The 22110-nt window shown below is 35.0% G+C and overlaps 1 protein-coding gene across 1 annotated transcript in view; it reads right to left on the reverse strand.

The window, feature by feature from the left end:
• Window positions 1-2446: 2446 nt before the first annotated feature.
• LOC132544749 (serine/threonine-protein kinase DCLK1-like) overlaps window positions 2447-22110 on the reverse strand; it is a 46640-nt gene continuing 26976 nt past the window's right edge. The window contains exons 5-17 of the mRNA XM_060208399.1: window positions 14982-15104; window positions 13249-13346; window positions 11917-11950; window positions 9081-9177; window positions 8713-8770; window positions 7686-7805; window positions 7028-7174; window positions 6571-6704; window positions 6139-6216; window positions 5469-5565; window positions 4613-4693; window positions 2882-2995; window positions 2447-2539 (exon numbers count right to left, since the gene is read on the reverse strand). Coding sequence (XP_060064382.1) covers window positions 2447-2539; window positions 2882-2995; window positions 4613-4693; window positions 5469-5565; window positions 6139-6216; window positions 6571-6704; window positions 7028-7174; window positions 7686-7805; window positions 8713-8770; window positions 9081-9177; window positions 11917-11950; window positions 13249-13346; window positions 14982-15104 — 1274 coding nt within the window. The remainder of the gene's footprint in view (window positions 2540-2881; window positions 2996-4612; window positions 4694-5468; window positions 5566-6138; window positions 6217-6570; window positions 6705-7027; window positions 7175-7685; window positions 7806-8712; window positions 8771-9080; window positions 9178-11916; window positions 11951-13248; window positions 13347-14981; window positions 15105-22110) is intronic.

Here is a 22110-nt window from a genome sequence, read left to right on the forward strand (position 1 = left end):
TACATAAACATCTTGGAACAAATGACTGAGAAACGCATCTCGTGAAATAATTTTAAGAAAAACATTCTTTTTGGTGAGAAAAACAAATTTAAAAGCAACAAATAATGGTAGCACCAGCATATAAAATATATACAACTAACCTGTCCATATCACACCCTCTGTAATCTGTCCATATCACACCCCCTGTAATCTGTCCATATCACACCCCCTGTAATCTGTCCATATCACACCCCCTGTTATCTATCCATATCACACCCCCTGTTATCTATCCATATCACACCATCTGTAATCTGTCCATATCACACCCCCTGTAATCTATCCATATCACACCCTCTGTAAACTGTCCATATCACACCCCCTGTTATCTATCCATATCACACCCCCTGTAATCTATCCATATCACACCCTCTGTAATCTGTCCATATCACACCCCCTGTAATCTGTCCATATCGCACCCTGTTATCTGTCACACCCTCTGTAATCTGTCCATATCACACCCCCTGTAATCTTTCCATATCACACCCCTGTAACCTGTCCATATCACACCCCCTGTAATCTGTCCATATCGCACCCTGTTATCTGTCACACCCTCTGTAATCTGTCCATATCACACCCCCTGTAATCTTTCCATATCACACCCCTGTAGCCTGTCCATATCACACCCCGTTATCTGTCACACCCTCTGTAATCTGTCCATATCACACCCTCTGTAATCTGTCCATATCACGCCCTCTGTAATCTGTCCATATCAAACCCCCTGTTACCTGTCACACCCTCTGTAATCTGTCCATATCACACCCCCTGTTACCTGTCACACCCTCTGTAATCTGTCCATATCACACCCCCTGTTACCTGTCACACCCTCTGTAATCTGTCCTTATCACACCCCCTGTTACCTGTCACACCCTCTGAAATCTGTCCATATCACACCCCCTGTAATCTATTCATATCACACCCCCTGTAATCTGATTCCATAAACTGATCACACCCGCTGTAATTTTAAACTTCTATGAACATTCCTCATTAGATAGGATCTGTGTAATTGTTACTGTTATAAATACTAGGGTCTTGGCCATGGCTTTGTCTTTACTGCCTATACAACAAAACCTTGTTATCAAGATTTTTAATTCTTATGCTTAATTGCAAAACAAGGTAAGAAAATTTCCGAAATAAAGAAATTTCATCTTTAGGTGCTTGGTTCTAAGAACAGGTAAATTTGGGCCTTGCAAGTAGAAAAACAAAAATAAATAAGATATACAATGTTAAGAAAAAAATTTTACTCAAAGTAGTAAATATAATCATGCTTAAAAGGTTCCTTTATGTACAAGATGTAAATAGCATAGATTACACAAATTTTAATGATTTTCTTTATATTACATGATGAGTATGTACAGTTAATAGTCTTTCCCAGCCAAGTAAATAGCTATTGGCTGTATGAGAAATAGAATCTATAATTCTCTGGAAACTAGAATGAAATCATTACATTCATGACAGCATACATAATTATAAGGATTATCAGATACTATATCTGATACTGTGAATAAGAAATAAAATCCTTTGAATGTTCCCGGTCTATTAAGTTTCTGATCACAGGATGCAAAAACATATTCTATTCCACATGATGATGTTTGGTTTAGAACAAGTGTACTTAAACATATCTCCTTGTTGGAAAGAGAAATAAAATTTTGTCAACAACCAAAATCCATGCTTTTATTTAGAGTATACTTCAATTTATGTGCAAGAAATATCCATTTGGCTGATCCATAAAATGACATATTCTTAAACATGATTAAGTTTTTATCCTGTGAATACCAATTAAGATTTTCTTAGGTTTAGGCCAAGTTCCAGATTTTAATTTGAAGAAACAGAGTTTTCTTCCCCAGAACAACTTATATTTATTATGTAGTTTAAATTTCATTCATCTTTTTTTTTCTTTTTACTACATTATGCCTCTTAACATTAGAGAGTTAAGCTGATTTTTGATGCAGGGTCTCAACAGGAATTGTGGATTTTAAAAAAAAACTATTTGTAAGTGTAATACAACAAAAAAGAAATTCAAGCCCTATGTTGGTGATTTGATCAGGATTGGTTGACCGTAACATCAATCTTTTTATCTCCCCTTACACTATAAATCACCAAAACTATACATTGCTCTGAACTTGAAAATAAATATATTAAGAATATCTAGAATTGACAGAAACCAACACCTATTAAAACATATTTGGTTTTTAGCTAATAGCCATTTTTGAGTAATTTCTCATCATGGATAATTAAAACATGTGCCTTTTATCAGCAACCATGACATTATATGTTTGGCTCTCCAAACTCCGAGCTTGATGAAACATTTGTTACGGTGCTTTTAAATACTGTAACAGGTTATGTTTGTAGAGAAGACTTCCATGAAGACAATAGAATTATAATACTGTAGAACACTCCAGCAATCCAATCAGAAGACCTCATCACCATTCTCCTGTTGCTGGTATGTCAGAGCTGCCTTCCTTCCTGGGAAAAACCTTGAGGCCTTGTCTAGTGCTGTGCTCTGTAAAGGAAAGATGTGGATTGAGGTAACCATGGATATTTAATATGGAGGTTACTTTGAAATCTTTAATCTAGGAATTATTGATATACAAGGCCTGTTTGAATATTAATCATGGAACCTTTCAGTGAAGTATTAAATCTGTATCAAAAGGAATGTCAGTTTATTAAGTTTGAGCAATATTTCTAAATCATTAAAACAACAATGGAACAATAACCTAAATAAACATGCGATTCATTCCTCTAGGTCAGGATCACATTACAGGGGTTTGACCCTTGACCTCTGGCTGAAAGGTGAGACATTGGACACAAACCGCACCATCAGGTCATACATATCTATACTTACAGTGACTATCCTGATACCAGCAGTACTGAGGGACGGCTTGGACTTCCTCTTAAAGTGTTTCTTAATACTGGTGGTAATATTACCATGCATGTCCTCGTTCTTGGCCATGTCATCCTGAAGATTAGGAAATAAAACATATCTATATATGTATAAGTATTGAGTGAAGGATTCCGTCCAGTTTACACATTTACTGAACTGTACAGATCACAAGTTAAAATACCAAGGGAACTAAAGCTGAAAGGCCTTGAGGTCTAATGACAAATTTCACCACTGAGTTTACAGATACGGTTTGGTGTGTAGGTCTTGAGGTAAGTATTCTATCTTGTGGTCAAAATACTAGAGTTTGACATTGACAGGTGAAGGCCTGGGTTTGACATCAAGGTCTAGAGGCTAAGGTTTGACTTGTAGGTCAGAAGGCTTGGGTGTGACCTTGAGGTCTAGAGGCTAAGGTTTGAATTGTAGGTCAGAAGACTTGGGAGTAACCTTTAGGTCTAGAGGCTAAGGGTTGACTTGTAGGTCAGAGGACTTGGGTGTGACCTTGAGGTCTAGCGGCTAAGGTTTGAATTGTAGGTCAGAAGACTTGGGTGTAACCTTTAGGTCTAGAGGCTAAGGTTTGACTTGTAGGTCAGAAGACTTGGGTGTGACCTTTAGGTCTATAGGCTAAGGTTTGACTTGTAGGTCGGAAGGCTTGGGTGTGACCTTGAGGTCTAGGGGCTAAGGTTTGACTTGTAGCTCGGAGGGCTTGAGTGTGACCTTGAGGTCTATTGGCTAAGGTTTGACTTGTAGGTCGGAAGGCTTGGTTATGACCTTGAGGTCTAGAGGCTAAGGTTTGACTTGTAGGTCAGAGGACTTGGGTGTGACCTTGAGGTCTAGAGGCTAATGTTTGACTTGTAGGTCGGAAGGCTTGGGTGTGACCTTGAGGTCTAGAGGCTAATGTTTGACTTGTAGGTCGGAAGGCTTGGGTGTGACCTTTAGGTCTAGAGGCTAAGGTTTGACTTGTAGGTCAGAAGACTTGGGTGTGACCTTTAGGTCTATAGGCTAAGGTTTGACTTGTAGGTCGGAAGGCTTGGGTGTGACCTTGAGGTCTAGAGGCTAAGGTTTGACTCGTAGCTCGGAGGGCTTGAGTGTGACCTTGAGGTCTATAGGCTAAGGTTTGACTTGTAGGTCGGAAGGCTTGGGCGTGACCTTGAGGTCTAGAGGCTAAGGTTTGACTTGTAGGTTGGAGGGCTTGAGTGTGACCTTGAAGTCTATAGGCTAAGGTTTGACTTGTAGGTCGGAAGGCTTGGGTGTGACCTTGAGGTCTAGAGGCTAAGGTTTGACATGTAGGTCGGAGGGCTTGAGTGTGACCTTGAGGTCTATAGGCTAAGGTTTGACTTGTAGGTCGGAAGGCTTGGGTGTGACCTTGAGGTCTAGAGGCTAAGGTTTGACTTGTAGGTCAGAAGGTTGATATCAACGTATATTCTTTTAAAATTTACAAAGTCATAAAAAAAACATTTCAACATAGCTGTACATTTCATCTCTTGTTGACCCAGCTCATTTAATATTGCATGTTGTGATATTATGCTACAGTTAAATGACATCCCTTTTAAAGCCAATTTTTACTTCAATATTTCGCATGAATGAGATTCATCATTACATTATCAAGCAAGACTTTCTTTGGGGATCTAAACTGTGATGAATTCTATCCTCAATCATGTTTACTACCAATACTTAGATACTTATTGTACTTACAGCAACCCATGGGTGGACTAGTACATCTGCAGCAGAGAGACGACACTCGGGATCGACATCCAGCATCTTACTGATCAGATCCTGATAGGGAAAATGTTTACAGATTGTATATAAAAGTAAGTCAAGGAACTGTTATAATATACAGGTAAGGAATGTAGGTATGAAATTATCTATATACCGATATGTATTTGTAAGTTAAAGGTAAGTCAAGGAACTGTTATAATATACAGGTAAGGAATATAAGTGTGAAATTATCTATATACAGATATGTATTTGTAAGTTAAAGGTAAGTCAAGGAACTGTTATAATATACAGGTAAGGAATATAGGTATGAAATTATCTATATACCGATAAGTATTTGTAAGTTAAAGGTAAGTCAAGGAACTGTTATAATATACAGGTAAGGAATATAAGTGTGAAATTATCTATATACAGATAAGTATTTGTAAGTTAAAGGTAAGTCAAGGAACTGTTATAATATACAGGTAAGGAATATAGTGTGAAATTATCTATATACAGATAAGTATTTGTAAGTTAAAGGTAAGTCAAGGAACTGTTATAATATACAGGTAAGGAATGTAGGTATGAAATTATCTATATACAGATAAGTATTTGTAAGTTAAAGGTAAGTCAAGGAACTGTTATAATATACAGGTAAGGAATGTAGGTAGGAAATTATCTATATACAGTTATGTACAATGTATTTATAAGTTAAATAATGTTATAGATGTGTACATGTAATTCTCTTTCAGGTTTTAAAATTCATTATAACTTTCATTTCCCTAAATCATGGCCAACTTTTTCATAATTTCTTTTTACCACGGTAATGGGACACTTCTTGTAAGTGCAGGTTTACCTTAGCTGAGTCAGAAACTTCATCCCAGAAGGGAGGGGTGAACTCAAATTTACCGTCCAGTATCTGGTCAAACAATTCTTCTTGGTCATTACTTGTGCTGTTAAAAGATAAAGATAAAATAGGATGCTATTGAACGGAATGATTTAATATAAGATTTTAAAATAGTGGCGTTAATTAGTTTCTTCTACATGTTGGGCTTCTTTATCTTGTGTCTGTTGTGACTGGGTGCACTAAATACCATTGGCTGTCTCTCAGGCTGAGATAAGTATAAACCTTGATCAAGGGAGATAATCCATCAATTGTATGCAGGTATAAAATACAGGTATTTCGATTCTTTTTTAATATCTTTAATGATCTTGACAATATGTCTTTGCAATTTCACCCATGTTTGGAAATTCTGGTGGGAAAATGCCAAGATTTTCATTTCAGAAATGTTTGTTTATTGATTTTTAATCCACCATTAAATGTATTTTAAACAACTTTAAGATCTGTACTCTCTACTGCAAAGATTGGAAGTATTAAACAATGCTTATGTTTACATTATCATGACATGAATAACAATTTAAGAAGCATCTTGGTATGTATGTTATGTTTGTAAATATCTTAGATTAAGTGCATAACGTATACTCAGTGTGGCCTTTTTTTCTGCATAGTAGATTGTTTAACATACCTTACAAAGGGAGGGAACCCACTAAGCAATATATACAGAATCACACCTGCTGCCCACACATCCACCTTGAACCCATATCTGTTTAAAAAAACAAGCAGTGAAATTTAGAAGATAAAAAAAGCTATTTGTCAAAATGAAGTTGAAATGACATATTTTTGAACCTCCAAATCTCCAAATTACTGGGGTTTTGTTTTCAAACCTGAATTTAGCGTGGCTAGTACTTGCCCTACAACACAAACGTTTGTTAAGCACAAGATCTTTTAATGATTACAGGTCAATTCAAGCACCAGTGTATGTAAAAGTTTTTTTCTTAAAGACAAACACAAAATTACACAATCTTTTTTCCAAAAGTGCAGAGGGCACCTTTTCTAGCTAGGTAAACTAAAGCAATACCAGATAGGAGTTTTCTGAATGCGACTATAGTGATCTTACCCTATTTCTGCAAGGATCTCGGGTGCCACATATGTAGGTGTGCCACACACTGTGTACAAGACCTCAGTGGCATATGTTGCGAGACCAAAGTCACCTAGTTTGATGGACTTTGTTCCATCTGTATGTTGAAATACCTGAAAAGACAAAGTATAGAAATAACTTTTCTACAATAAAAAAATGGTATTGACTATTGTTACTTAAAATATGTACGTACAATGAAACTTGTAAATGTACAGGCAAAAAACATGTTTATATCAAACTGGAAAACTCTCAAAAGATGCTTTAATATTCTCTTATGCTTCATATTATATTCTTCATTTGATATTTGATGAAGCACAGCTTTTAAAGGAAATATGATTTTTCAGAAATAAGACTCACTTGTGTTTCTTATAATTATCAATTATGAAAAATACATAGAAAATCCATTCCTGCCTTAAAACAACTTGGCATCCCTTACCAGTAGATTCTCGGGCTTCACGTCACGGTGGACGATGTTGAGATTGTGTAGGTATTTTAGTGCACTACACAGATTATAAAACATGCCGCTGGCATCTTGTTCTGTGTACTTGGTTGCCATGGCTATTGAATCAAACAAATCACCTCCCTAAAAGGAAAATGTATTCAACACATTTCTATAGTCATTTCTCTTACAAACAGCAGATGAGTGCTGAAATGAAACCAGGTTAATGGTCAAAGATCTAAAATATTAGAAAAAGATTTGAGAGGGGGAAGGATTTTGAAAGAAGATATCTACTTGCCACACTTTTAATTTACAGGTAGCATACACCCTTAACTCATACACATTCTACAGATTCATTTAGACAGTGGCCCTTATTCCTAACTTGAATACAAACTACAAATATAGGTAGCATATACCCTTAACTCATACACATTCTGCAGATTCATTTAGGCAATGGGGCTTATTCCTGACTAGATTACAGGCTACATTTACAGGCAGCATACCGTCTTAACTCTCACACAAACTCACTGTGAAGGAAATATCTAGCTAGAAAAGTGGCATGTTTCCTTTGACTCTAACACAAATGACTATTACAGTGTGAAGTAAAACCTATTTGAATCCTATTTGAGTAGTGTAGACAATTCCTGAAAGGTACCTTAACATACTCCATGACTAGATACAGCTCATCCTTGGCATCAAATTCCTCGAGCAGCATGATAATGTTTGGATGTTGGACCTTCCTCAGAATGGATACCTCATTCTCAATCATTTGTTCCTGTAACGGAACATGATTACAAAATAGGTTAAGTTTGACATTACAAGAGACTGTTTCTAAAAATAGAAACAGACAGGTTACCTGGCGAACGTCTTTGGTAAAATTATATAATATTGGTAAATTGTTTATGTTTTGACAAAATAAAGATTCTTGAAAAATGCCATGCAATAAAGAACTTCTATAGAATTTAAGTTTTTATAACACAACCAGTAGAAGATTAGAGTGTGACGATGACTACACGGTCACCTTCACCTTATAACACAACCAGTAGAAGATTAGAGTGTGACGATGACTACACGGTCACCTTCACCTTATAACACAACCAGTAGAAGATTAGAGTGTGACGTTTCCATGACTACACAGTCACCTTCACCTTATAACACAACCAGTAGAAGATTAGAGTGTGACGTTTCCATGACTACACAGTCACCTTCATCATATAACACAACCAGTAGAAGATTAGAGTGTGATGTTTCCAGGACTACATGGTCACCTTCATCACGTACATAGTGTATGAGATATAAAGGAATCGACTAACTCTACTGGTTGTATTATAAGAACTTTTATTTAATTGACAATACTAACTTGTAGAAAATGTTCCACAATAAATAATCTATTTATATCTTATTGACATAGATTTAAAGATTTAATAGGAATTGCATTTTTCTTTTCTGAAAGTGGATTTTGTGTAGTGAGCAAGGAATGATTGGTTCATTTTTTTGATGTGGTGACCAATGTCTGGCATTAATGTTTACATTGTCCTTTCCCTCCCATAATACCTAATAATAACCATGACAACATCACTACTGGACCTGTAAATATTGTATATCATCTTCTTGACCTTATGTAAGATGAGCACATTGTTCAAATGCTATAAAGAATAAATAAAGCCAATTAGTTTTAATACCTTTCCTTTACACTTGGTCTTGTCAATCTTCTTTAGGGCATACCTCTTATTGGTTGTCCTGGAATTACCATAAAATATCATTTAGCAGGTCATCAAAGGTCACTGAGTAAAATGGTCATCAAAGATCACAGAGAAACAAGGTCATCAAAAGTCACTTAGGAGAAAGTCATCCAAGGTCACTTAGGAGAAAGTCATCAAAGGTCACTTAGGAGAAAGTCATCAAAGGTCACTTTAGGAGAAAGTCATCAAAAGTTGCTACAAAATGTATATAAAAACCTAAACAATATAATTATATATTAGAAAATTTCTTTAGATATAGTTATAAGAACCGACTAGTTAAAAATACCACAACTACAATATAAACCTACCTGTCTATGCACTCCATTACAACAGCAAAGTTGCCTTCCCCAATGACTCGACCAATTTCATATTTCTTGCCAAGACTTGGAGGACCAGCATAGCTCTCTGTAAAAAACATTCATGTTTTTACTTAATTTCATACTGGAAAAATACTGACTGAAAAAAAACCAAAATCAACAATACATGTATATTATTATTAAACAGAATTCACCAGGTTTGTAGATATGGTGACATTACACCATCAGGCTCCATCATTTCTTTAAAAAACAGACAGTAATTTATTGCACACCTGGACTGCTCTATGTTTCACTGCTTGATAACCCAAATGACCTTTTATGTGTAGTTGGGTCATTAAGATAGTAACAATAAATATATCATTGCACACCTATTTCAAAATGTGAATATTTTTTTAATTTTTAGTGTTGACATAATTCAACAAAGAAATTTTTCAAATAATAATACCCTCATGACATCAAATTCCCCTAAGTAAGCGTACACAAACACGTTCAAATTAACAGAATGGTTTATACAGATTTTCAAATTACACCAGATAATATTGAAAAAAAAAACAGTTTCATTGCGATCAGAAAAGAAAATTATTGCCATGCTAAAAACTTAGAAGAATGTGAGCCTTTCTTCTGAAGATTCCTTGGAGGGCATTACACAACATTTACATTCAGAACCCATAGAGACATCATATAAATCTCATTAGGTACAAGAGCCCATTAAAATATCCAATCCTTTCGGAAATCTTCCGAGACCTTGGAAGTCATAATTGCTCAAATTGATTGATGGGAACACATTTGCTCTCTATTAGTCAGGATGAACTGTCATCAAATTCTATTTGTGGCTGCAGTATGATATCAAAAAGGAGAAATTGAATTGAAAGAAAAGTGTGGTTTAAATGTAATGAAAATATCTTTGAAATTACCGAGGAAAATGAAGAGATTTTAAAAACATGATTTGAAATTGGGTTATGGTTAAGTATCCATTATCAGTGTGTGATTTAAATATCTGTAATACACACCAAAGTCTGCAAATAGAATTATCTTTGTATGAGAGTTATCTGTACAGACGATATTGATCCGTCTCTTAAAGTGACTCATTTTATGTATTTCTATGTGACTTCACACTTAAGTCGTACAAAAGGAAAATTATTTTCCTGTTAAAAAAACACTAGCTGTATTTGTAGACAAATTTGTTGTAGATACTAGTATTGAGGCATGAATCAAATTTGTTTTCAAAAGAGATTTGTTTAAAAAGAATTATAACATTCATAAATAGATGCCAAATTTTTCTGGGATTAATCAAAGGACATTAGTGATTATTTTCAGGTTAGCACATGGAATGTTTATCAACATTTCCTCTCAGTTTTAAAAGTGAAAATCAATTTGATTGTTATAAATTTAATTTATGGTCATCATTAATCTCTGGAAAAATTCATTTAAAACTACAGAGCACTGAGTTTCCTTAATTGTGTACAAATTTTGTTGCAAACATCACCATAAGGGTTATCACATTGAAACTGTTTACTAAATACAATAGGAATCCTGTTCCAACAATATTCTACACCAAATAAGATCAAACATCCCACGGTCTCGTATGGCAAGTTACATTTTACATGATTATAACAAAAAACACTGTAGGCCACCCTATAAGGTTTTCACTGTAGGCCACCCTACAAGGTTTTCACTGTGGGTCACCCTACAAGGTTTTCACTGTAGGCCACCCTACAAGGTTTCGCTGTAGGTCACCCAACAAGGTTTTCACTGTAGGCCACCCTACAAGGTATTCACTGAAGGTCACCCTACAAGGTTTCACTGTAGGCCACCCTACAAGGTTTTCACTGTAGGCCACCCTACAAGGTATTCACTGAAGGTCACCCTACAAGGTTTTCACTGTAGGTCACCCTACAAGGTTTTCACTGTAGGTCACCCTACAAGGTTTCTACTGTGTTCTGTTGGTATGACTTAATCAGTGTTTTATCTTATCCATTGTCCATTAACAAGCCTTAACCTTGTAACCAGTATTTAATAGTGCCATTAAAACACTCATTTGAATCGGATTGTAGTGCAACCATCTTGATTGGAGATCTCTAGACTGTCTACCCTCTGTAATGGCTACCAAGTCATATCACTTTCTAATCTATAATTCATGTTGATAAAAGGAAGCCTGATATTTATACATCTAAAATGTTTACAAAAAGAAATCTTCAACAAATAGATGATAAGCTGTACTCTGCATTTATCTCATCCTTTTTGTGTCTACAGTCCATGTTTTTCCACGACAGGTTTCACAACATTTTCCTACTTATATCTGTAACTTTTGTAATTTTTTCATGTTTCAAGTATTTGCACTATCACTAACAGTTTGATGCAGAAAAGATGTTTTATTCACAGAAACTGCCCATGAGTATGTGTATCTCTACATTTGTGAGTATATTTCATTTACAGAAATATTGAATCAGTTTTTTGTGTCTAAATTTGATATACAAAAATATTTTTAAAAAATAGACTTCCTTAAAAGAAAGCATTAACAGTATCCTCTTACATTCCTCCTTTCTCTATCCACTCACATCCCCTGTCACCCTCTACTGAAAACTTTCACCCATATTTCAATCCCTCCCCTCTTCTCCCTCCCAAATTGTCTCCCTGTTCGCCCTTCTCATCCTCTCATATACATAGTCCTAAGGTCATACTGGCTGCACCTATCTTAATATTCAAATCTTCCCTACCATCTATACTGTCTCTATACACTTTGATTTTTATTTCTCACGACTATACCTTACAATCTACCCCATTATTTCTCCAGTATCTCCACTAGACTGATGTTCTGTACACTTACCCCCATCTAGTCCTTCCTGAAGTCTGTACTTTGGCTAAAAGAGAAAATATAAAGTTAAATGTATACCTGCTTGACTGTCAGCTCTATGGCCTGACATACAATTCTTTACATCAATAAGTAAAGCAATGAACAATGCTGTTGGAGGAAAGAGAAAATATAAAGTTAAATGTATACCTGCTTGACTGTCAGCTCTATGGCCTGACATACAATTCTTTACATCAATAAGTAAAGCAATGAACAATGCTGTTGGAGGAAAGAGAATTTTAATTGTCTGATTTTCTCAAACTTTCCATCGATCCTTTGTTATTCAGCTAGTTGAATCAGACTTGAAGATTTAATATTTTTATACCTGATAAACATGTTTTCATATTCAACAACAAAGACATACAAATGCTTGATAGTTCATATCTATATTCATCTTTCTATCTATCTATAACTCTCACTTCCATATTGACCTTTGACCTTTAGAAACAGACCACGACGTACAGTATTGACCTGCAGTATAACCTACAGATGTAAACCATTATTTTTAACTTGTAGGAAATAGACAAAGATTTCTAGCCTGGACCTTTCACAATAACTTTCAGAGACAGATCATAATTTACAACATTGACCTATGACCTCGGGTAATGACGATAACTCACAACATTCAACTCATTGTGCTAATCTTCATCAACTACAACTTTAACACTGACCAGTAACCAGAAGCAATACTATATCAGTTCAGCATTGGTATCTTAAACTTTCAAAATTGACCTTTTTGATTATTCGTTGACCTTGAGGATAGGCATTTGACCTTTGCTGCTGATCTATGACCTTCAGTATTACCAATCTTTAATACTGACCTTCTGTATTTCTAATTGGTTCTAATTTTTATGATTTTTGCTTAGAAATATAGTACCAGTGTAAATGTAGTCTCAAGACAGTATGTTTATCATATCAACAGATTTTCAGCTCCTGCTACATATGTAAGTAAAGATTCCTGTTAGCTGTCCAAATAAGGCACTGACATTGAAGATTTACCAATCTAATTATAAACTGCAAATACAACATTATAAATAGGATTTTTCCTGACATGTGGAGGTAGGAATTCCCCAGACAACTTGGAAACATGTAGTTTGGCATATATCAATAGAAAAAAAAACTTTATCACACCAAATTTTCAAATTTACGTAAAATGCAAAAAAATCAGTCCAGCAAAACACAACTTTTACACTAATCTAGAAATTTCATTATGGGCTTACCAGCCTCTGACCTTCAACTTTGACTTATGACCTTAAACATAAGATCCTACTGACACTGAAATGATGTACTGTACACATGTATACTTACAGCAGAGACAACACGACCACTAGATTTGCGTGACATACGTGGAGAGGAGAGCGGGGACGACAGAGGAGAGCTCCGAGCTGACCTGGACTCATGGTAATCTATTTAAAAAACAAGAAGGAATTTTCAGTGCCATGTTGAAGTTCTGATCAAGATCAGCTGATATGAAATCCTAAATATTATTTAAATGAATAATGCAATTGTTTCCAAAGTATTATGAAAAAAAAATGTTTTCATTTATTAAGTTCAATCATGCTTTAAAAGTGAGGGCAGGAGTTTTGAATTTCTTTTGTTTTCGCCTTTTTCTAATAGGCTCCCACATGGCATGGTAAGCCGTCATGAAAGAAATGGTTGAACTTCACAGACTCCCCATGTGGAACCCCTCTTGGTTATAATTTGAAAGTTCCCCATTTGGAACCCCTCTTGGTTTAGAAAAGTCTCAATTTGGAATCCTTCTGGATTATACTTTGATGCACCAATGCACTCTGTTGATGAGCCTGACCTTCTCTCGAGAATTATAAGAGCTACCGTCAAAGTGTTTATCCACGATCTGAACCCCCATTGATTAGTATGCACAAAACAGCATTATTACATAACTGAAGTTTTTCAGTGAGCTTGACAGGCAAAGAAGCACAACTACAACCCAACCAACAGGATGAATAATTAAAATTCTATTAAGTTTAAACTGAGAAGTTCTGATGACATATGGTAAGCATGGAACTCCTTTTTAATTATTAAATTTTTAAACAATTCTGTTGCCAATATCTTGAGATTTTATGGAATAGCGATACATGACGAATTAATTGATTTCGCAGGGAAAATGTTTCTGATGTAAGGATGATAAAATCCATTTCTAAATTCACTTATTTCCGCGCTTCATAGTCAAAGATAAACAGCATGATAAAGAAATATTCACCGTACAATCATTTCATCATTTGTGAACATTATTTTGATAAATATCATAATTTTGAAAATTATTTTTTCTGTGTTCTAGTTCTAAATCTTTTTTCAATAAGATATATAAACGAAACACCCAAGATCTTTAATCAGAAACTCGATGCCTCGATAACCAGAAACTAATCATCTCCAATACCACCAAAACCAAAGATGATACTATGTGATACTATGTGTATCATGAATTCTAATCTGAAAAGGCACTTTAATTTTCCCTCTGAAAGTGTGAATTGGGGCTCATCGATTTTTGCAAAATCTGCAATAACTTAAAAGAATTTTCTACATTACAGACGTTTGATTCAATGTCTTGTCACATAAATGGCAGGAATAAATTCTAAAAACAGTTACATATTCTCATTTCCTGCCGATACAGTCTCAAAAGTACTGTAAATCGCTGAATATTTTATTTCACGATCTTACCTTTTCAGACATATTCGCAAATACATGACTTCAATAAGGCTGATCTAGAAATGACTTAAAATTCACAAATGATCAACTATTGCAGACATGGATTCTTCAAGACTCTGATATTGGTAACCAAATCCGCCTGAATACTGTCCAGAATTAATTTCGTACAAATAATCGCAAAGGATTTCACATTTCACTCTCTTCACATATTAACGCAAACATAATTCCTGGCGAATTATAAGTGATTTACAATCACACACATGAATTCTGGGTAAAATATGATTTTATGGAAATGTCTAAAACTGAAGTACAATGTACATAGCAAATGACGGGAACACAATCAGTGTTAAGAGAAATGCATTAGAGGTAGCTACCTTCATTTAAGCTTCTATTTGATAGTGACAGCTTGCGTGACGATCTGGGTGACTTTGCCGACCGTAGTGTGATTCTTTTCTCCTTGAAGGGTGATGCTTTATACGGGGAGACCAACTTCACTTCTGTAACACAAACACGTTCTAACTATAGCAACATTGAATTGAGAAAATTCTACAAACATGTCGAACACTCCTCTGCAGACCTGAATCTATCAATCTGATGTCAAATGTATTTTTGAGAAAAGATAACCTTTAACTGTGATCACAAAACAGAACATCCTGTCCAGTGATTTCTTTTGGGGGTGAATAACCTTACAAATCAATATTTTTACAAAATGGTGGAATAGTTTATGTCAAGTGAGCATTTAAAAATACCTTCCAGAACCTCTACAGAAATATGTATTAGTTGTTACTCTGTGATTGGTCCAAGTTTAAGGAAACAGTAGGACAAATCTACCAGAGATTAGGCATTCGAAGCAGTGACAGATTAAAAAAAACATTAAGACAATCTTGAGATAAGATATATAAAGAAGTTTCTTTTTTAAAATTATGTTTCTTGTCATATATATTGATTCAATTCTAGTTGGATTTAATAAAAAATAGAAGATATTATGCATTGGAAATGATGGACACCTTCAGTCTGAAAACAGAGCAGACCCATGTGTTACATAACATACAGATATTAACAATTTACCCCTTACTTACGTACTGTACAATGAAAATATAAATATTACACGAGCTTCTCAATACCGTAAAATCTATAATTAACCTGGAGTTCCGTCATATTACTTCTGACAAAAGTCAGAAGGGGAGGTGGGGGAGCTTACTACAGGGCAATGAAATAGAGTTTGATGGTAAGAATGGGCTTACTACAAGTTATTGGCTTGTTGTGGGGTAGACATAGTGATTGAAAATTCACAAGTTAGAAAAACATTACTGATAACAATACCAAATATTTTGGAAGAGAATCAGTGAAAAAACGGATATTAGAAACATAACATCATTTTGTATTTTTTTTCATTATGAAGCTGCATACAAATTCCACAAAATCAAATCCAAATATATACGGTAAAATCTGATATTTTTGTGACGCAGAATTTTCATCCTTTTTTTAATTACGAAAATTCAGCCTCACAAAATTTTTTCATAATTAAAAAAAAAACAATTTTATGGACACTTGATTTTATGAATAAAAAGAACTCAGTTAATCTATTTATACTTATCTTAACATTTCATGTACATATGAGTTCATATATTAAGGTTACCTACAAAATCAATGAAAATAAATGCCCACAAAAATTAATGGTTTTACAGTGTAACTCTTCAGGTCGTCAGAGATCAACACAAGTTCAGCATCCCAGGGGTAAACATTCGATCAGTATAGATCGACGTTCATCACAGTCAGAATCTCTGAAGGCAATACCATATACACTTAGACGTAGATGTACTTGAGCAACTCTGTCCGAATTGAGGAGTCCATGATAAAAGTGAATTCTCAAAATTTTAATGAGTTCATTTGGAAAAGTGTGAGTCCACAACTCAAATATTAGTGTCCCATGTATCAGTATTACACACTGTAAACATCCTACAAAGCTAGATCACACGTTTCAAATTTCCTAAATAGACTTCAATGTAAGTAATTTTCAGAGGATGGAATCATATTTTATCTCAGACTTGTTAATGTAAAATTTCACAAGTCAGACCTGTCTATATCTGAACTCGCAAAATCATGAAGATTTCACATATCCTTATTTCATTGAATTCATATCGGATTTCATATCACCACATCAGTTTTAGTATAATTTAGTACAATTTGCAAAACCATTTTTCAAATGTACACTTGTCACACCCTGGAAATATTAATGTCAAACTTAGCAGAAAATGAGGTTAGCAATTACATTTCATTTGATGAAAATTGATATCAACCTTTCTTTAAAGACCTAATTAACATCACTTTTATCAATATTTTAGGCCCCTGAGGGTTTGAGTATGGGCAGGTTTACAAGATTTATTTGGTGGCTCAGAAATTTCACAGGAAATGAGATGACACTTCAACCATTAGTAGTGAAGAGTCACATTTTCACATGCGTAACACGCCAACATCCTGTGCTAAAGAAATTGTTAAAACCAGTTAAGAGAAATCAGAATATGGGGAAATTATTTTTGATGTCGAAACAAATTTCATCCTATTCACAGAATTTCAAATACAAGAGGAATGAGAAAAAAAACTAAAACCGCATTGTAGCTGTCAATGAGGCTGTTTCATTATCATTTAGAATATGCAGAAAATAAAAAAAAACACCATATAGAATATTTGCTGTTTGATGGCAGCCAGGATTCAGTCAATAACCTGTATCAACCCCACTCAGTCATCGTAATCTTGCCTGGAAACATAATCAATAATGTTTGTAAAAAAGAAATTATTCGACGTCTAACAGAGAAAAGCTAAAGGCTAGGAGGTATGGAACCTTACTATAAGGGTAAATATTGTGGCTTTGTAATATTGTCCCTGCCTTGGAATCCACACCAGTTACAAGTCAAGATCAATGCTATGTCAATATCTTTTGTTTGTACCACATCCAGAATATCTCTTTAACTAATCAATCTCACACACCTTTAATATTACCAGCATGAGAAGCTGTTAGAGAGATAAATATACAGTGTGGTAATAGTGTGAAGGCTGATCTGGAGACGGAGCTGCATGGCTCAGACTGATTCCACAACCTTGTTTGTAGTCCATGGTGTCTAATTTTATTGTGACCATCCCCAGTAATTGTTTTGACATTAATGATAGATAATATCAATTGTAAACCTTTCCTGTTTTGCTTTTACTTTGTGCAGATTAATGGCTGTATTTCATTGTTCCAAGGGAACGCAATTTAACACATTGAAATTTACTTTTTTATAAGTAGTAATTGAGCAGAAGCTGGTTTCCCAACTTTTTCTTCTGGCTGGTAGGGTATGTATAGATAAGAAGTGTGTAAATTACAACCATCAAGATCACTGGCTATGATATAAAAACTTGTATTCTATATCAATTGTGACAGTGGCCTTGACCCTTGACCTTCAGACCTGAAAAGCAATTACTTTATTTGCAAGTATCTGCAACAATAAAACACCTAGTAGGCCAATTAGAACTTAAGTATGAAACGAGGAAAAAATTGTGAAGACAACACATTCGAACATTGCTGTTAGCAACACAACTACATTTCAACTTTTTTCAACATGGAATTAACACAGTCATGCAACAACTTTTCTAAACCTCAAAAACTTAAAGTGATAATGACAGAGTCATCTGTCTTTCAGATCACTTGGAATTTAACTTCAAGATTCTAGCAGTAACAAAAAACTTATAGGTGATGATGATGATGATGATGATGATGATGGCTTCAACCAGAAACAACCTTGAAGTTACTTCCTACATGGTAGTAAATTCTGCTTTAATCCTATGTTGTTATGGTAATCTGCTAATATGTAGTGTTGCCATGGTAACTACCAGGAATATTTACATGATCATGCCGACACGGTGACGTTATGATGACAATATATGACTTTTATGCTTGAACTTGTATGTTTAATTACTGCTGTAGAAGGATTTAAAGACAAAGTAATGATAGTTTGTTGTAGAAGATTACAGAGTACACAGGCAGTGTACTAGCTAAATGAATGACTTTGTTTACAAAGCCTTGTTCTGTGATAAATTTATATATGAAAACAACACCAACATGCAGCAGTTGGAACAAAGATACACGAGCCTGGTGTTATCACACTGTTTATGGACCATCCTGTTGTAGTAGGATTTCATGACTGTAGATCTGGTACGTAATGAGGATGGTGACGAGGAGTTTCCAGGACGACATGGGGTCCCCATGAGAGCAATGTGAGTCAGGGACATCACTGTACTTGCTGTTGTCACCGTTTTGTAGGCACATGGAGATTACTGTACCAGCTGGTGATATCTGCTTACCAGAGCTATCTTACCAATACATTCTCTGACTCATGGCAACATGTAGGAGTCACAAAACAAACATTGGAACGACTCGGAAATTTTCTTTGAAGCCATCACGGACAGGATATTAATGTTGGAACTGATAGCAAAGTGATTGATAAAAACGCAATATCTCTCTGTCAACTTTTAAGTCTAGATATATTGGATGAAAGTATTGCAATATCTACGTCATTTCATGTTTTATATTTCATTATCAGCCCTGTTTTATGAGATATAGTTTTTACTGAAATTTATTTGTGTGCTACTGTGGTTTCTAGCAATTTTTTGTGAATATAAAGATCTCTCAAAAGTATGAAATTTTTTGATAAACATTCAGGTGATCTTGTTTTTTCGTAATTCAATACCGTTTCCTTACAAACATTTAGATGGTTTTGTTTTTCCATTATCCAATTCCGTTTCCTTACAAACATTTTGGTGATCCTGATTTCTATAAACTAGCACTGTTATAATCCTGAAGTTTGACCAGTAGGACTAGGAGTTCTATTTTCATAGACTTTGACTTTGACTTATATCAATCAATGTGTACAGGTCTGTGGAGATTTATATCTGTTATGTTACATACTTCCTACAAACATGCGAAAGATCTTGATTTACATTTACAGGAAATTGCTTCCTCGTTAGCATTTTGATGACATCCATTTTATTTCCTAATTTGTTCTCAATAACACCAATCAAAACTTAACAGTGCTTGGGACCATAACAGCATTGATACAACCTCAGGCTCACATACAGAGATCAGTAGTGTTTCCCATATCTGAGGAGTGTTCCCTAGATCAAAAATGTCTACCTTAGATCCGAGGCGTGTACTCTAGATGAAAATTATGTTCCCTAGATAAGAGATGTGTTCCTTAGATCAAAAGTGTGTACCTTAGATCAGAGGTGTGTACTTTAGATGAAAGATGTGTTCCTTAGATCAGAGGTGTGTTTCCTTGATTAATGGTGTACCCTAGATCGGTGGTGTGTACCGTACAGGAATGATGTGTACCCTATATCAGAGGTGTGTTCCCTTGATCAATGGTGTCCAGATCTGTGGTGTGTTCCTGAGATCAGTAATGTGTTCCCTAAATTAAAGATATGTTCCCTAAATATGTGGAGTTCCCTAGATCTGAGGTGTGTTCCCTAAATTTAAAATGTGTTCCTTACTTCAGTGATGTGTTCAATAAATTAATGGTGTGTTCTCTAGAACTGTGGTGAGTTCCCTAGATCTGTGGTGTATTCCTTAGATTAGCGATGTGTTCCTTAGTTCAGTGATGTGTTCCCTAGATCTGTCGTGTGTTCCTTATTTCAGTGATGTGTTCCCTAAATTAAAGGTGTGTTCTCTAGATCTGTTGTGTGTTCCTTAGTTCAGTGATGTGTTCCCTAAAATAATGGTGTGTTCTCTAGATCTGTGGTGTGTTCCCTAGATTGTGGTGTTCCCTAGATTGTGGTGTGTTCCCTAGATCTGTGATGTGTTCCTTAGTTTATTGATATGTTTCCTAAATTAAAGGTGTGTTCTCCAGATCTGTGGTGTATTCCCTATATCTGTGGTGTGTTCCTTAGTTCAGTGATGTGTTCCCTAAATTACAGGTGTGATCTCTAGATATGTCGTGTGTTCCCTAGATCTGTGGTGTGTTCCTTACTTCAGTGATGTGTTCCCTAAATTAAAGGTGTGTTCTCTAGATCTGTGGTGTATTTCCTAGATCTATGGTGTGTTCCTTGGTTCAGTGATGTGTTCCCTAAATTAGAGGTGTGTTCTCTAGATTTGTGGTGTGTTCCCTAGATCAGTGATAATCCAAAGGTTCAAAAGTATTGGGATAACAAAGACACATACATTAGAAAGCCTGTGAGATGGGGCATCTCAACCCCCAGGGTAAGATTATTAAGTTGTAAACACTCAGCAGCCTTCACTCCTCTAAGGGGAGTGAAACAAATCAAAGATGTACTATTACAATTTTCACACAAACACATCACACCAGAATGTTTATTGACTTTTTAATTTTCAGATCGAAATAAATCTTGTATCTTGTTTTGGTCACGTGATGCTTAGCCTCCAAATCAGCAGCCTTTACACTGAGGCTGTAAACAGTTCCTACGTCACCTTCAATCATCTGATTAACGGGGAGTGTCCACTGTAGGTCTGTAACCATACTGACTGGTCATCATTTTGACCACAATAATTGACTATCAATCACACAAACACATCACACCAATCAATTGTTAATATTAGGGGCGACTGGCCGTTACTGAAGATCACAAAAAAAAACTAAAAAGAATCTGTGGAAATGAAAAAAAAAGTTATCTTTAAGTGCTGCATAATACATTGAAACATCTTGTCACAATTAACAGCACAGTTTACAGCCTTATCAATTCATGCTATGATAAAACATCAATTTCTTTTACATCTTTTCATGGCGATCGATTTCTTTAAACGTCTCCTTCAGTGTATGAATAAATTCTGTTCAAATAACAGATTATGCTTCAGAAAATGTAACAGTTTAGAAAACGGCTCAAACCTATAGTTATATGTTTGGCAAATATCTTATCAAAATCTAATTAAAAGATTAGTATTTAATTTCATTACAAGTAATTAATGTTCTCACTAGCTGTTAGTACGTACATATTAGTCATAAACAACAACATGGGTTGCAATTCCAAGTTAATGTATTTCAAACAAATAATACCCTTTTGTTATATATGAGTTCACCACAGCAGACATTTAATTGCCATTTCCTAAAATTAAATCCTGGCATATTTAACATCTTTATTTATTTTATCAAGAGTAAAGTTTCATATTCTGTGATTTTGAACACAACTCAAAAGCAACACTGAATTGATTTCACATCAAAGTATTTTGTCAGATTGAGTTAGTTTACCATATTTGGATGATGAACTCTTATTTACCAATGTCGAGAAAATTGACTCGATATAAAATATCAGTCTCTATAAAAACGTCAATACTGTCTATATTCTCTGATAATTTTTTGTTCAATCTTTTGATAATTTTTCTAAATATATATATTTTTAAAGTTTGGTATTTTGTAGTACTACCATTCAGAGTTGACGAAGATATTTAGGTAAATGATCCCCTTTTTAACTAATATATCAATGTTATAATCTGTGTTAGAGAGTTAGGCAGTTAGA

The sequence above is a fragment of the Ylistrum balloti genome, unplaced genomic scaffold, assembly GCF_031769215.1.
Source record: "Ylistrum balloti isolate Yb309-2 unplaced genomic scaffold, AGI_CSIRO_Ybal_v1 Utg369808, whole genome shotgun sequence".
NCBI classification, from domain to species: Eukaryota; Metazoa; Mollusca; class Bivalvia; order Pectinida; family Pectinidae; genus Ylistrum; species Ylistrum balloti.